The sequence below is a fragment of the Chiloscyllium punctatum genome, chromosome 48, assembly GCF_047496795.1.
Source record: "Chiloscyllium punctatum isolate Juve2018m chromosome 48, sChiPun1.3, whole genome shotgun sequence".
NCBI lineage: Eukaryota > Metazoa > Chordata > Chondrichthyes > Orectolobiformes > Hemiscylliidae > Chiloscyllium > Chiloscyllium punctatum.
In genome coordinates this window covers 37,957,949-37,975,672 of record NC_092786.1, presented here as the reverse complement: position 1 = coordinate 37,975,672, position 17,724 = coordinate 37,957,949, and the positions used below count along the sequence as shown (strand labels likewise).

At 40.4% G+C, this 17,724-nt stretch overlaps 1 protein-coding gene across 2 annotated transcripts in view; it reads left to right on the top strand.

Annotated features, from left to right (window-relative positions):
- The first annotated feature begins 350 nt into the window (after window positions 1–350).
- The window catches only part of nedd4a (NEDD4 E3 ubiquitin protein ligase a), a 160,235-nt gene continuing 142,861 nt past the window's right edge, over window positions 351–17,724 (top strand). For both annotated transcript variants that reach the window (XM_072564986.1, XM_072564985.1), the window contains exons 1-2: window positions 351–636; window positions 1,072–1,145. In XM_072564986.1, coding sequence (XP_072421087.1) covers window positions 589–636; window positions 1,072–1,145 — 122 coding nt within the window. In that variant the 5' untranslated portion in view covers window positions 351–588. The remainder of the gene's footprint in view (window positions 637–1,071; window positions 1,146–17,724) is intronic.

The window sequence follows — 17,724 nt, the reverse complement described above, 5'->3', positions numbered from 1 at the left end:
TCCTCTGGCCTCCGATATGCCCCTGTATCATAACGCCCCCTGGAAGAGCGCCAACTAAAGCATTTCATTATGTTAAATGTCTGTCTAAGACGATCTGGAGTTCCCCAGTGTTAAAAAGTGAATATTCAATAGGTAAGAGTTACAATGTATCCTCTGAGGGGTTACAATGTATCCTGAAAGAACAGAGGCTACTGTAATTTTCCATCAAAGTACCAAAAAGTAACTTTGTTCCTTTGATGTTGCTATCACTGAAGTAACCAAATGTGCGCCATGTGATGTGCGCGAGCCTGTTTGAGTGGCTGCTTTTTGACACTGATGTCACTGTATTTCCACCCCCCGCCCCCCAACCACCGGGTGAGCTCCACTCAGGAAGTTTTCCTCAGAACGGAACTGAAGCCTGTGGCGTGGATATAGAAGTGAAATTCCAGATTTGTTCCCCCATCCCCTTTATCTCTCTCTCTCTCTGAGTGGGAGGAAACAGCGAGTTTTGCGTAATCACCATTCCAGCAGCGGGACGCATCTGCAGACGAGTTAACCTTTTAAAAACCATCGAGTGTTTCTCAACGCCCAGAAACACTCCCCTCACTCATGGCGATGGCATCGCTCCCTGAAGTGCGTGGACTGCCCACAGAGGAGGTAAGTTCGTCGCTACCGTGTGTGTATTTTCTTTTACATGGAGGAGCAGATAATCTCTGCAATTGGTTTCTGGACGTGGCGGCCACGTTCGGAAAAGTGCCCTCCACCGTCCTGTCCCTTCCCTCAAATTCAGGAGCTTTCCCCGTGCCCTGGTTGTGGATGTTTGGGGGGGGGAATCACTGATGCTAAAAGGGGGGCCGAATCAGGGGAGGGGACATTCGCGACCCGTGCCCCGTGCCCCTGCTGCATGATGACTTCCGCGGGGAGAGAGAGCACTCTCGTCTCCTTCCAGAACTTAGGCCTTAACATCGGCAATTGCTTCCCAGATTCCTGACACTTCAGGATCCGAGGCAGCTGAGCCCTTTGCATATATTTGTCCAGTCAGGCCTCGCTAGGAGCTCCGTGTTTTCACCCTGTATGTTCGTGATTTTGCAGGAAGGTTGTCGGATTCTGCGAGTGAAAATTATCGCTGGAATCGGCCTCGCGAAGAAAGATATCTTGGGAGCCAGGTAGGTTCGGGGATTGCCTGTGGGAACGGGACTGGAGCCTAATCGTCTTGGTGACCGGGTCAAAACACCAGAAACTCCTGCGGCCCCGTGTTTCTGACGGGAGAATTGCAACCAGTGGTGGGCGGGGACGGGCAGACAGACATCAGTTCATCAAGGAGTAGAACAAGTTAACAGGAGCTTTAAAATTTAAAAAAATCCCGAGGTTTGAATTTACTCAGCACCCTTTCTCTCTTCTTTCTCCCCCCCCCCCCCCCCCCCCAACTGGGCAACGCTGAAATTTTTTTGGGAAATGCATAATTCAATACTGTAATTATCTATGCTTTCTCTTTTATTGACTTATTTCACAATTGTGTTACAGTAAACTTCATTAACGTCACTCACTGATACTGGATGACTAATTTATGTCATGTGAATCTGAGGCATTTGAAAATTTAAATAATGTGGGTGGGCAAGTAAATACTGCCAGGTATGTTCTATATGTCATCCTCAGATACCAGCTATCTAACATTGAATCAGGAAGTATCAAATACTCTTGAGAATTCTTGGTGACATGTCAGAAGGTAATATCTTGACTGTTCCTGTTGCCTTTAATATGTAAAGGCTATCTTCAGGATATCTTACCCTCCCCCTTTACCTCTGCCCATGGACTGAAGAGATTGTTTGCCTAATCATGATTCTCTGTCATTGAATTTTGTCATCTTGGATGTCGCATTCTAAATCAAGCTTCAAGATCTTTACTAGTTTGTGTGTCCACTTTGGTGACTGAGTTTTGAAATGTGGCCCAGTTATCAGATATCTGATGTTCTTTTTTCCCAATTGGTTATTGGTTTGAACAACCATTTAACAGGTGTTGTGCCTTTAGAAGTGAACCTGAGCTAACTTCTTCGAAAGGCGCTTGTCATTATTCTACCAGTTCTGATCGTTCATAATCCAGCTGTGTCTCTCTCTATAAGCATTGCCAGAATATAAAGACAATTTAATTCACCTACCATTATGATGTTAAGGTACAATGATAATGGAGTTGTATTATTATAACAATTATTCTCTCAATTACCTTGTAAAATACCTCAAGGATGAGGAAAGCATTGGAAGGCATTGGGCTAAAGTCACTTGTTCCTCCGAGGAAAGCTGCACTTGACATATGTTATGGCTAAAATTGCTGTACTTGTACAATAGCATTTTCTGAAAAAAAAATCCTACCTCCTTTTTTGTCTTATCTAATGTTAAATAGTGAGTGAAGAATGAATAACAACTTCTTTCAGTAAGCCCATAGTCACACATAATTGTCCTTCCTGGAACTCAACATGCAGCCTTGACATTCTGTTGAACCTTGAGCTGAACATTTGGTTCACAGCTCATCACTAACACAGCTTATACTTTATTATTGTGCCACAGGAACACCTCCAAAACAATTTGTTTCTACCTTGGTTACTTGCCTGCATCTGCTCTTGCCTCAGCATGTTAATTGCAAAAATTAATTTGTTGTCTTTATATTCAAACACTCCAATTCTTTTTCCTTTGACTTTCTGATCTGCAGGATCTGAAATTGTCATCCTTGATATGTTCTCCCTCACGCTCCGCTCTCATCCTCACTAACCAACATTGCATTCTTGCACTCCCTTATATTGTATTTAAATATGAATTTCCCCTGTACTGGTGCTTTCATGCTCATCCCATTTTACATTTGCACCTGCTCTTCCCATAAATTTCATTCTTTAGCCTGGTATGGCTTTATATTGTATCTAGTGGTAGACCTTCAGTTACCCTGACCTTTCAGGAACTCAATCTTAAATTTTCATTATTTTAACAAAATATTCAATTTACCTCAGTCCTAGCTTCCTATTTTGCCCCATTTGTCCTACTGATCTTTTTGAGTCATACAGCACAGAAACAGACCCTTCGGTCCAACATATTATGCCAAATATAATCCCAAGCTAAACTGCTGTTGCTCGCCCATATCCTTTCAACCATTTCCTATATATGTACTTATCCAAATGTATTTTTGAACATTGTACTTATACCCACCTCTGCTACTTCCTTGGAAGGTCATACCACCACAGACCACTCTGTGTAAAACATTTGCCCCTCGATTTTTAAATCTCTCTCCTCGCACCTTAAAAATGTGGCCTATAGTCTTGAAATCCTTCATCCTAGGAAAAAGACAACTACCCTATCCATACCCCTCATGATTTTATAAACTTCTATAAGACCATCTCTCAGTCTCCTACACTCTAATGAAATAAATCCCAGCCTATCCAGCCTGACTTTATAACTCAAATCTTCCATATCTAGCAACATCCAATAAATTCCTTCTGAACCATCTATAGCTTAATATCCTTCCTATAACTAGGCAACCCGAACTAGACACAGTATTCCAGAGAGGCCTCATCAATGTCTAGTACAGCCTCAATGTGACGTTTCAAATCTTATACTCAAAGGACTGAGCAATGAAGGCAAGCATGCTAAAGGCCTTTTTAACTTCCCTGTCTATATGTGATGCAAACTTCAAAGCATTATGTACCTGAACCCCTAGGTTCCTCTGTTCTACAGCACTACTCAGGGCCAGACCATTAATTTTATAAGCTCTACCCATTTATTGTACCAAAATGCAATACCTTACATTTATCCAGATTGAACTCCATCTGCCATTTTTCAGCTCATTGATTCACTTGATCAAGATTTCTTTGTTATCATTGAAAACCTTCTTCACTGTCTACTATGCCACCAATTTTAGTGTTGTCCCCAAACTTACTAACCATGTCTTTTTATATTCTCATCCAAATCTTTATATAAATGACAAACAAAAGAGGATCCAGAACTGATTCCTGTGGAATACTGCTGGTGACACACCTCCAGTCAGAAAAACAGCCCTCCATTACTACTTTCTCCTGCCATTAAGCCAATTATGTATCCAATTGGCATGCTCACCCTGAATCCCATGTGACCTAACTTCACTAATTAATCTACCACTGCTTTTGAAAAATTAATCTTTTTAATGTTGTCTAGACAATCAGAAAGTTATGTCTTTTCTGTACTGTTGGATGTCTTTACAGTTTGCTGTTGATAACCCATGAACCTGCTAACATTTCTAAGAGTTATCAAAACCTTTTGGCATTATTGGCCCTTGTGGTGAGTGTATTGTCTGTTCTACCTGAAACCATCAGCATATCCATTGTAAATCCATGTAAATATACATAAGTAACAGATTGATAAGGACCAACTGTCACATCTAACATGCAAATGTCTTTGTACTCCATACATACTCGTACAGGAATACTACCCACTTGAAAAGTCTTGGCATGTAAAAAGGGAAAGCCAGATTGTGAAAACAGACCAATTAAAAAGAGGAAAATTGATTCACAGCTCCCTTAAGTGATGGGAGCTCATTCAGGAGATGTTTTAATGATCCTGATTTTATATTACAGGCTACCTCTCTTGCATAAGATGATCCCTGGTCCAATCATAAATACACAAGCTCATGCTTGCTCTTTTGCTCTTGCCTCTCTTTAGCTCAAATTTAGCATTTATTTTACTACTGTCTTTAAAGATAATGACAGATATGATTCATATTATGCCTTGACTGTCATAAAGCATCTCAATACACTTCACCTGAATGTTATCAACGAAATTTAGCAACATTCAAGGGGATAATAGGGGCCAGCTCTCCATAATCTTGGCCAATGAAGTAGGCTTTAAGGTGTGACCTAGCAAATGAGATGTAGAAATCCGGGGAGGATTGAGGAAAGAATTCCAGATTTGAAGGCTTAGGCACAGTAGGAATGGCCATCAGAGTGCTGAAAATTTGAGGATGCGCAAGAGGCTAGATTTTGGAAGTTTGTAGGTCTACCGAGATGGGGAAAATAACAAGTGCTTCAAAAGTAAATTTTGAATGAAAGCAGGAAAAATCAATCTGTGGCTGCAGGGATAGGACATAATTGCCATGAACATCTTTTTTACTTCACTGGTACCTGTTGATCCATCTGTAGACTTGACAGTGATCTTGCTGGTGTATAGATTTATTTCTACACCATTGTTTTTTCACTTTATTGATTTCCACAGTTCTTTTTTACACAAAAATTACCATTGTGGCAACTGCTGTCTTCATTTAATTCCTGGTGCACCCTGCTGTGGGGATGTATCAATCTAACTGTGGCTTGTGCTTTAAGTTCCTGGTGTTCAGTCAATTGTGCTACACTATGCCTTAGTAATCTTTTGTTATCAGTATTTTGTAGGAGTGATGACACATTCGGTTTTCATTTTATTCTAGGGCTTGTGACTTCCTATTATGATTGTACTCATGCACGTTTTCTTCACCATTATGGGCGGCACAGTGGTTAGCACTGCTGCCTCACAGCGCGAAAGACTCAGGTTCAGTTTCCCCCCTCAGGCGACTCTCTGTGTGGAGTTTGCACATTCTCCCCGTGTCTGCGTGGGTTTCCTCTGGGTGCTCCGGTTTCCTCCAACAATCCAAAAATGTGCAGGTTAGGTGAATTGGCCATGCTAAATTGCCCGTAGTGTTAGGTGAAGGGGTAAATGTAGGGGAATGGGTCTGGGTGGGTTGTGCTTCGGCAGGCCGGTGTGGACTTGTTTGGCCAAAGGGCCTGTTTCCACACTGTAAGTAATCTAATCTGATCTAATTTCTGCAGTTTAGTAATTTAGTGCAAAGATTAAGACTGAATGTTGGTTGCCTACAGTTTAGGGTAATCAGTCTTTGCCAACAGCTTTCAACACCATGCAGCTCCTATCTCCCCAGGTATAAAGCCATAGGAAGTTGCCTAGTAATTTAGTGAATGTAACCTTATCACGAAGAATAGATTGAGTGACATTTGAATTGCTTGCAGATCAACACCTGTTGAGACAGAGGAATATGGATGGTAATAGCAGTACTTAGCAGTGAAGCAGTAACAACGTAGCAATGTGCAGAATCTCCTTTCCAGATTCTAATGTGGCATTGCTTCCCATCATTCATATTACAGTTTCATTCGTGAAACTGACAAGTACAAATTTAAAATATGATGGGAAACTCATAATTGTACTTCCAAAAATTGATAATGAAAAGCAAGATATATGAAGAAAGGAGGAACACGTTCAATGTTTTGTGTTCTTTTGTTAAAACGTCTGTTGCCAATGATATTATCAGATGATGTTATTGTCTGACAACCCCATGCATAAATTCAAAACAAAAGTAATGATAGCTAAACAGACTGATCATTATGTACTGTCATAATATATTGATCACAATATCTGGATCTGCATGGCCCAAGTCCTAAAAGCAGGACATTTTAGAATCGCACTTCAGGTCAGTGAAGAAAGGGAAGCAATTAATAGTTCACATGGAGAAACTTGAATTTGCCACAAAATTACAGCATTTACAAACTGTTCTCTCATCTAATCGATCAAAATTTGGAAATGTTTTACAATCTGTTCGTGCAAATCGTTGACCAATATCATTATAGCACATCAGACTTATCCTCAAGAATATTAACCATAGAGTCATAGAGATGTACAGCATGGAAACAGACCCTTCGGTCCAACTCATCCATGCAGACCAGATATCCCAACCTAATCTAGTCCCATTTGCCAACACTTGGCCCATATCCATCTTAACTCTTCCTATTCATATACCCATCCAGTTGCCTTTTAAATGCTGTAATTTTACCAGCCTCCATCACTTCCTCTGGTAGCTCATTCCATGCATGCACCACCCTCTGTGAAAAAGTTGCCCCTTATGTCCCTTTTATATTTAAACCTATACCCTCTAGTTCTGGACTCCCCCACCCTAGGGTAAAGACCTAATCTATTTCTCATATCCATTGCCTCTCATGACTTTTATAAACCTCTATAAGGTCACCCCTCAGCCTCAGACATTCCAGGGAAAATAGCCCCAGCCTATTCAGCCTATCCTTATAGCTCAAATCCTCCAACCCTGGCAATATGTTTGTAAATCTTTTCTGAACCCTTTCAAGTTTCACAACATCCTTCCTTCTGATAGGAAGGAGACCAGAAATGTGCACAATATTCCAAAAATGGCCTAACCAATGTCCTGTACAGCAGCAACATCACCTCCCAATTCCTATACTCATTGCTCTGATCAATAAAGAAAAGCATACTAAATGCCTTCTTCACTATCCTATCTACCTATGACTCTCAAGGAGCTATGAACCTGCACTCCAAGGTCTCTTTATTCAGTAACTCTCCCCAGGACCTTACCATTAAGTGTATGAGTCCTGCTCTGATTTGCTTTTCCAAAATGCAGCACCTCACATTTATCAAAATTAAATTCCATCTGCCAGTACAGAGGATACTAATGTTTGAATTTGTGGTCAAATGTTGAATTGCAGCATGAATGAATAAGGGAGTTTTGTGCATGTAAATTATGGTGTTCAGTTTCCTGAGAGAGTCTGTCTATCAATAAATATGTGGTGGAGGAACTGGTGTTAGACTCGGGTGGACAAAGTTGAAAATCGCACAACATCAGGTTATAGTCCAACAGGTTTATTTGAAAGTACAAGCTTTTGGAGTGCTGCTATTTCATCACGTAGTTAATGGGGCAGGATATAAAGGACACAGAATTTCTGAGTAAAAGATCAAAGTGTCATACAACTGTTCCAATGTATCAGACAAACCTAGATGGCTGTGAAGTCTTTAATCACCTCATAATCCACATTATAAGTGATTAAAGACTTAACAGCCATCTAGATTTGTCTAATATATCATATCAGTTGTATGGCAGTTTGATCTTTTTACATAGAAATTCTGTGTCCTATGTATCCTGCTCCACTAGCTACCTGATGAAGGAGCAGCGCTCTGAAACCTTTATAGTTTCAAATACACCTGTTGGACAAAACCTGGTGTCATGTGATTTTCAACTTTACCAATAAACAGTTCTGGCTCCAGTTGTGAAGTAGTTCAACAAGAGAATTATCTCTTCTCTTGATGATGAACCTTAAGATTTTCAGTCTTGATTTCAAATTCCTTCTTTGACTAAACTTTTCCTTGTTTCCAAAATCTCCTGAGCTTTATTTTATTGCATGAACCCTTGTTTATCCAATGCAAGATGACTAGTCTTTCTCTGCTCAAATATTGACAGCAGTTCCTTGTGTCTCTGGAACCTGTTTAGCAAGTCTGCCCTCTCTCCTGATTTTTGAGATATTCTTAGAGTTCCTACATATTGCTATTCAATAATACAATGTTATATTGTATTCTAGTTTGAAAATCCATTGTTTGAGTTCTTAAATAATCAAAGCATACTTCCGTAATGGCTGATTGGTAGATGCTGAGGTTCACACAAAGTCTGTGTTTGATCTTAAGGAGCTAGTAAACCTGAGTTAGTCCTGAGGCATTACGTGAGCTTTCATCCCCTGAAACCACTTTGTTTTTGAGTTAGTGAGCAGACGGCAAGATGCTAAGGAAGGCATTGCCTCAAATTTACATGGATAAGTATGTTTTTGGAGCACAATACACTCATCATTGGAGGGTCTCTATTCAAGAGATAAATGGGTAGTGCAGCATCTGTGACTGAACAGATTTACAACTGGTCTGTAGAAGAAACTAACTCCATACTCTTAGCCTAGAATGAAAAAAGACAGTTTGAGTGTTAGATAGATGCCTGTCATAGAGTCATACAGTATAGAAATAGACCCCTTGGTCCATGCAAACCATAATCCCAAACTCACCTAGTCCCACCTGCCTGTGCTTGACCATATCTCTCCAAACCTTTCCTATTCATATATGTACTTAAGTGCCTTTTAAATATTCCCTGTGCCCACATCCACCACTTGGTCAGGGAGTTCATTCTACACATGTGTTCACACCTGTGTTTTAAAAAAAAATGCCCTTTTTTTTAATCTCTCTACCCTCACCTGAAAAAAAATGCTCCCCTAATCTTGAAATCCCACATCCTAAGGAAAAGACACCTAACATTAAACCTGTCTATAACCCTCGTGATTTTATAAACCTCTATAAGGTCATCTCTCAACCTCCTACACTCCAGTGGAAAAAGTCCCAGCCTTTCCACCCTCTGTTCCCAGCAAAATCATGGTAAATCCTCTGAACCATCTTTATCTTAATATCATTCCTAGAACTGGACTCAGTACTCTAGAAGAGGCCTCACCAATGTCCTGTAAACCCAACCCCATGACTTCCCAACTCTTACATTCAAAGGTCTGAACAATGAAGAGGCAAGTGTGCTAAATGCTTTTTTTTTAAACACCCTGTTTATATGTGACTCAAACCGCAAAGGATTATGTACCTGAACCCCAAGGTCCCTCTTTCTGCAACACTACCCAAGGACCTACCATTAATTGCATGTCCTATCCCCCTTGCATTTATCCAGATTGAACTCCATCTGCCATTTTTCAGCCCATTGACCCATTTGGTCAAGATCCCTACGTAATCTTAGAAAACCTTCTTCACTATTTGCTTTGCCACCAATTTTGGTGTCATCCGCAAATTTATGAACTATGCCTTTTATAATCTCATAAATCATTTATATAAATGACAAACAAAACATTTTAATTGTCTTCAGACTGATGTCAGCTGAAAATGGTGACAAACTAGGGCCGAGAGAATAAAAAATGTGATATGTCAAATTATCCTCAACCACATAGGTCATCGTCCCTAGGCTTCAGTCTTTGGATTGAAGAACCAAAGCTGATTCTCTGGTCCAGGTACTTTGATTGCATTTATATCAATGATTGTTTGCCTGCTTCCTGATCAGCGGTCAAATGTTATGTTTTGTTGTTATAAGTTGCTCTGCTAGTCTTATGAGAAAAGTCGACATTTTTTTAATGGAGAATATCTATTGTCTTGAAACTATCTATTACACAATTTTGAGAATGTGCCACGGTTGGGTATAAAAGCAAGTTTGGAAGATTAAGTATCTTTTATCAGTTAGGTGGGTAGATTATGGTGATGCATTAAAATCCCCTTTTGATAAAATCCTAAATATAGTCCATTCTCAGTTCTTTTTTGGTTGCAAACAACATGTTGATGCTAGTATTTCTGAAGATGGTTATTTATTTAATTGCATTGTTGATAAATGTAAATTTGTTCCATTATCCATATTTCTTATTGTCTGTGTCAACCAAAGCTGCCTAATTGAATGCAATTGCATGCAGATGAAATTTGTGCAAAGGGCTTATGTTCCTATTGATTCATGGTCTCCTTATTTATGCTGTTCAGATGAGATGAAACCCTCTCCCTTCTCTGCTTACTTGAGAGAAGACAAGATTATTCATATTTTGCAAACCACAGTAAAATTGAAATGGAGTTCTTGTTTTCCACTCAATATATTTGCAAGTGAAGTGAATGGAGCACTGAATAGAGTACATACCTTCTGCCACTCACACCCTTCTTTGGTTAATGCCCGGTAACTACAAAGCTGAAAAAAAATTCTTTTGAGAGCTTTAATTTCACTGGCCAAGTCACATCCAACTACCTGCTCTGAAAACTGATTACATTTTGACAGCAGTGACAAATTCCACCAAAGCAGCTGAGACAATTCACAACATTTTAGAACCACCTGCTCCACTGAGAAAGGTCAGTTTGGTCTGTTTCTCAGTGTTAGTGGATGCTTTCATAATTTACATCACTCACATCTACCATTTATTTTTGTTCTAAAAACTAATCAGTTCTTCCTTGGGCCATACCTTGTCTATGTACCAATTTTTCATTGAAATTTGTATATTAGCTTTTGGGAGAATCTGATGATCTGCGAATAACAGGGGCAAAAACATTACTTCTACCACTGAAGGTGTGCGGATGTAACATTTCAGCCCTGTTTTGTTATATTGTTCACAGACCAAACCAGTCCCCTTCCGTGGAAGAGGTAATTAGTCAAAATATCACCATGTGAGTAGGAGGGCACAGCATTTGACTGAGAATGACAATCACTCAGGATGGGGAAAAGCACTTTCTGCTTTTGCAGGAACATTGATTAATTGGAAGCAAACCTACATTCCTTCTAAAAAATCATTCTGCTCAAAACATCAATAAAAGTGAAGATTTTTGTTTAGAATTGTTCTACATTTCAGTCATGATGTGAAGGTGCTGGACTGGGGTGGACGAAGTTTTAAAAATCACACAACACCAGGTCATAGCACCACAGGTTTATTTGGAAGTACGAGCTTTCGGAGCGCTGTTTCTCCATCAGGTAGCCAGTTGGGCAGGATCATAGGACAGAAATTCTGTGTGCTGTGATCCTGACCCACTAGCTACTTGATGAAGGAACAGTGCTCCGAAAGCTCGTACTTCCAAATAAACATGTTGTGCTATGATCTGGTGTTGTGTGATTTTTAACTTTGCACTTTAGTCACTAAAATGTAGACAAATATTTATTCTGTAGTTTCATTAGTTTCGTGTGCTTTAAACCTACCTAAAGCAATTGAAAGGTCACTGTGTTTATTTTCTCAAAATCTTAACAATAAAAAAAAGAAACAGTTCTAAAGATTTTCTCTATTATAAGTTAAAATAAAGAAAAACCGTCTTGATTCCATGGTGCCCCAGAATGGGGAGCTGCAACCTTGCTAATCATTTGCAGAGATGTATGGAATCTGACTCTAGGTGCAGAACAAATGAACTTGTCATTTGGTGATGTGCTCACTCAGTTTAATAACACTATTTTTATTTGGAATGGAGAAAGATTGATAGGGAAAATATTCCCAATTTCTATCAGGAGATAGGGATTGGCAGAGATAGGGAACTCACTAAGCAAATTAGTTCAAGAGCTAAAACAGAAGCAGTAAGTCAGTGGTTTATGGGAGAAGTGAGGAGCTGCTTGAATGTAAAATGGCAAGGTGATGATTGATTAATAGTTATATAAGTTTAGTTAATATTTCTGTGATGGAGAGCATGCCTGAGAAGTGTGGATGTGGGTTTGTTGGTTCTTGGGAAGAATGTGTAGTGCTGTAGGAAGAAGGTCAGGGAGTAGCACAAGGAAATTGATGAGGCCATGTTGTTTCCTTCTATCCTGTGACAGTTGTGTGATTAGGTCATCATGGTTTGTGAAGCGGTTTATATTCACTGAACCAAAATTTTGATTCTCTGGGTTTCATTCTCACTCTAACTTTTCCATCAGTAAGCTCCAACCTTGCTTTTATTTTTCTGACAACTAGAAAATACATATTCTAATCCATGTTTCATATACAGCACTGCACAGTTATTCCTCCCAATCCCCCAGTATTTAATGTCTTAATTGACCTTCAAATCTATTGGGAGCCATTCAATTAAAAACATCAACCCCTTTTGAATTTTTAACCCAGTGTCTTTTTCCATCTGCCTTTTAGTTTAGTCATGTCATTACTTGTTAACCTTTTACAAGGTGTTTCTTCAGCTTTGCTTCTAACTCGTTATCCCCCTATTTTTCCAGACGCTTGCTAAATCGAACTGCTTTGTTCTGCCAGTTTTGGTTTCCCTTCCACTTAGCTCAGCTTTGTGTTTTTCTTACATTAAATTGCAACCCAAATCACTCATTTAGAAACAATAACAACAGGAAGTTAAGCCTCTTTATTTTCAGAATTCAGGATTAAGCATTTAGCTGGAAAGTATTGATTTTGACCGTTGATGTTCAAAGCTTTGGAATGTTTCTTGACCCTAATGTGAAAATGTGTTGGCTATTATTCTTGTATCTATTATACAATCATGTGGACATGCATGTTGAGTCACAGAACAGGAATGCCACAATTAGACAGTCCAAACAAAAATACCAAGAAAGGTTGTAACTACCAACTGGTTTTGATAACTTGGCCTCTTCCCAAAGGGAGGAGATGGAAATTTACAGGTATTTGCCAATTTGGGAAGTTTCTTGAACAATGTTAATTAAACTTTAGTTGATCTCTAGTGGTATCTGTTCAATCCTTGCAGGGAGTAGCTAAGCTGTAGCGTTACAGGATCAGGTCAGCAATACTTCAATTAAATGTAACAAGCAAGCATTACACACCTTAAGGGTTCTTGTGGCACAGTGGTAGTGGCTCTGCCTTCTGGGGCAGAAGGCCTGAGTTCAAGTCCCACCTGCTCTAGAGGTGTGTAATGACATCTTTGAACAGGTTTATTATAAAATACCTACACTGCAAATCTTGGGGTGCAATGGTAGTGGCCTTACCTCTGAGCTAGAAAATCTGGGTGCAGGACCCACATGCTCAAGAGATGTATCACAGCATGTTTTATTTATGGGATTAGATTAGATTACTTAGTGTGGAAACAGGCCCTTCGGCCCAACAAGTCCACACCGCCCCGCCGAAGCGCAACCCACCCATACCCCTATATTTACCCCTTACCTAACACTACAGGCAATTTAGCATGGCCAATTCACCTGCACATCTTTGGACTGTGGGAGGAAACCGGAGCACCCAGAGGAAACCCACGCAGACACGGGGAGAATGTGCAAACTCCATACAGTCAGTCGCCTGAGGCGGGAAATGAACCTGGGTCTCTGGCGCTGAGGCAGCAGTGCTATCCACCGTGCCGCCCACAAACATGTGCGAACATATTGTATAAAATAACTGCAGTACAGGTCTTGGGTCCACCCATGAGTAGTTCCACAAGAGATTTGCTGTATCAAAGTAACTTTGTTGTTCCTTAAACTGTGCATGGAGCAGTATTGTTAACCTTAAATTGTCTTGTACCATTAATCTGCCCTTTTAATCTGTCTAGGTTTGCTATTTGCACCTGTAGAGCCAAACATTAACGACCTAACTGGTTTAGATGTTGGACACACCTCACCTTGTGAGGGTGTGGAGTTCAAGACAGATATTTTGCGTTCTGTTCACCCAGTTAAAAAGAACTTGAATAGTGCCTTTATAAAGTCAAATTTGTTCTTTTCAAATCCAAGTATGTTGAGCAGCGTAGAACTCAGCCTTGCAGTTCTGATGCTGTCCTTTAGTGACTATTGAGAATTTTGACCAGGAGATGAAGGGACAGCAGTTGACACCGATAGTACAGTGTCTGGATACTGAAAAAGACCACTGCTGCATTTGTAATAGAGCAAGTTGGGATATGTTTAGGGAATGCAGGTGTCTTCAGGAAAGGCAGTCTATTTGATAGAACAGGAGAGTGGTGCAGAAATCGTAGCTTTTATTTTTGCTGGTTTCTTCTTACCCATTGTATTTCTGTCATTCTGGTTTGAAGTAGCCATAAGAATAGCAGAAGGTGGTTAATCCAAAAAAATTCTTCACTGAAAATTTGCAGAATGGCACTCCCTACAATCCTGTTCATTTGTTTACCATCTCTCCCACCCAGTGCACAAAATCTTGTTTAATCAGACACTGTACTCATACTGCCTTTAGTATATTAAGAATTGAACCTTTTTTTTAAATCCTAGAATTTCAAATGTATAAAAAGATTTGGCCTTGAACATATTTAAAAGGAATGATAATATGTGGGGATCATCCTTTTCAGCTGCAGGCAGTTTTCAATATAAAGCCTTTTCCCTTCCCTTCCCTTCCCTTCCGTTTTGCATGCACCCATTAGCCTCAGGGTCTGGTTGTTGTGCAATTTTGACCCAATCCCTCCCACAGGAAGATGACACCTCAGTTGCCTGGAGCACATTCAACACTGATCATCTGTATGGGCAATACTGTCAAAATGAAACTGTTTCCTTTGCTCAATTCTATTCCTCCCCCGATTTTAAAAAACACACCAAATATAATGATAAAAGAATCTAACTAGTTTATTATGAAAGGTCAGATATCCAAGATCTTGCTTATTGCTGGTTAGATTGAAAAGCAGTGTAGTGCTGGTGACCTATCTTCCTGTGGAGGCACAGGCCACCATCTATTTTCCACATTTTCACTTTATTATGCAGTTGCACAATAACATGAGTGTTCTGAAATATCATTCCTTTATAGTGTCATTTTTGAAATCCTACATTGTGTGAAGGGGCTAAAAGTTACTTGTGCTTATGTTATGCTTAATAACATACTTTTATTTGAAATAAACTAGATGATTTAATTCTGCAGTTGTCATGTCAGGCAATGATGATTTTAATTCCAGCAATTTAACTTCGAGATACTGTTCCTCCTTACATTTCATTAACTTATTTTGATAATTGCTATTAGAAGTTGCAATGTTTCTTGAATGCTTGACATCAGACTGCCAAAGCAATTGCTTTCCTCTGAACTAACTGAGTAGAAGTCTCTTGAGGAGACACTTTAGTAATTGTTCCCAAAGCATCCCTAAAGAGGTCAGATATACCCACAGGTTCATGCAAGACCCTGTCTTGCGATCACTGGAATGGAGAAGGCTGATTCAGGAAGGCACCGACAACATTGCGAAATATTGGGAGCACGCAGAGACACAGTCTCTGAGGCAATCCACAAACCTCCAAACAGCCCATCTACCCAAACCTTCAGGCACGAGCTGCTCCACGTATGGTAGAGTCTGCAGATTGCACATTGTACTTTATTAATCATTTCAAAAAGTATCCAAGCAGAGTGGAAGCAAATAAGTTACAATTCTGAGGGACTGCCAAAGGAGGGAGGGGGAGAAGGTGAGGTGTGCAGGCATAGATATTGGCATTCTCATCCATTGTGTGCCAGCATCAGTGGCCTTTGAATGTGTACCTACAGCAAAAGCTTTAGATTAGAGGATTGGAAAACTCATAGAAGACAGAGTTGGAATAAAGGAGACATTCTCAGGATGCCAATCTGTAACTAGCGGAGTGCCGCAGGGATCAGTGCTGCGGTGATAATGTTTTGCAATATAAAAATGATTTGGATAATGGAAATGAGTGTATTATCACCAAGTTTGCAGATGACACAAAATCAGTGGAAGGGTAAGTAATGGGGATGACAGAGTTTTCAGAGAGATATAAATGGGTAGGTCACTATTTTGTTTATTCATAGGATGTGAGCATTGCTGGCTGGGCCAGCACTTATTACCCACCCTGTTGCATTCCCTTGCTATGCATGGACCCACAATGCTGTCAGCAAAGGAGTTCCAGGATTCTGACCAATGTTGAAAAAGTGGCATGATGGCTCAGTGGTTAGCACCACAGCGCCAGAGACACTGGATCGATTCCAACCTCAGCCAGCTGTCTGTGTGGAGTCTGTACATTCTCCCCGTGTCTGCATAGTTTCCTCCGGGTGCTCTGGTTTCTTCCCACAGTCGAAAGAGGAGCAGGTTAGGTGAATTGCCCATGCTAAATTGCCCATTGTATCTAGAAATTTGGAGGCTATGTGGATTAGGATGGGTATGCAGGCTTACAGGGATAGGGTAGGGTGTTGGTTTGGGTGAGGTGCTCTTCAGAGGTTTGCTGTTGGCTTGATGGCTGAGTGGTCTGCTTCCACACTGTAGGGATTCTGTGACACATTTCCAAGTCAGGATAGTAATTGGCTTGGAGGTGAACTTGGTGGTTTTCCCATGTATATGATGCCCTCGTTCTTCAAGATGAAAGTGATCATTGACTTGGAATATGCTGTTTAAAAAACCTTAGTGAATATCATCTCGTAGATGGTACACATTGCTGCTATCAAATGAGCTTGGTAGAGGGAGAGTGTGTTTGTGCAGTGGTGTCACACTTGTTGGGTGTTAGAGCTAACTCGACCCAGACAGGTGGGCCCTATTTCAGCACACTCCTGGCTTGTGCCTTGTAGGTGGTGAACATGCTTTGGGGAATCAGAAGATGAGTGATTTATTGCAGGATTCCTCTGACCTGCTCTCGTAGCCTCTGAATTTCAGTGACCAGTCCAGTTCAGCTTCTGGTTAGTTGCAATTCCCTCTGAACCTCCCTCTCTCAGGTGGGGGGAGGGATTCAGTGATGATAACACCATTGAATGTCAAGGGGCAATGGTCTGGCCACTTCCCCACAGTCACATGCCATTCGAGACAACCCCCAGCCACACTCTCAGTCACATGTTACTTCTGGTACAATGGTGGGATGTGATCATCCTCTGAGATAATGTAAATGCTGATGCCCTAATCCTGGGGAATCATTACGCAGATGATTTCCTGACTCAGTGATTCCCCAAGACAATGTAGGTGTGATATGTCCTAGCTTCAGGGGATGACCATGAAAGCATTTCTGGATGGAAGAGATTGAATGATAGTTTAATTTGATAATAGTAGGGGAGTAGTAGCAAATGACTGTCTAAATGGGGTCAGAGTCATTCGCATTCCTGCATGAATGTCATCCCTACTCACTTCAAGAATGTTTAGTCAGTACAATTTAACCCTTTAATATTACATTAATGTCCAGAGAGATTCCAGTTTAATCTTTCAACATTACATGGAGGCCAGGTCTTCAGTAATATTGCTGGAATGTTTTTGGGGGCCACAAAACTGCAGTTTCTAGTGCCTTAAGCAACTTCTTGATATTACATGGACTGTTGTGAATGCTTAGCCAGAGTGGGCAAAAAACTTGGCAGATGGAATATAATGTGGGAAAATTGTGTTATACACTTTTTGGTTGGAAGAATATAAGACCTGAATATTATTCAAATGAGAGAGAGAGACTACAGAAAGGTACAACTCAGAGGGACATGGGAGTTCTTGTGCATGAATCACAAAAGGTTAGCCTACAAATTCAGTGGGTAATAAGGAAGGCACATGGTCTAACGGCCTTTCAATGGGAATGGAGTATAAC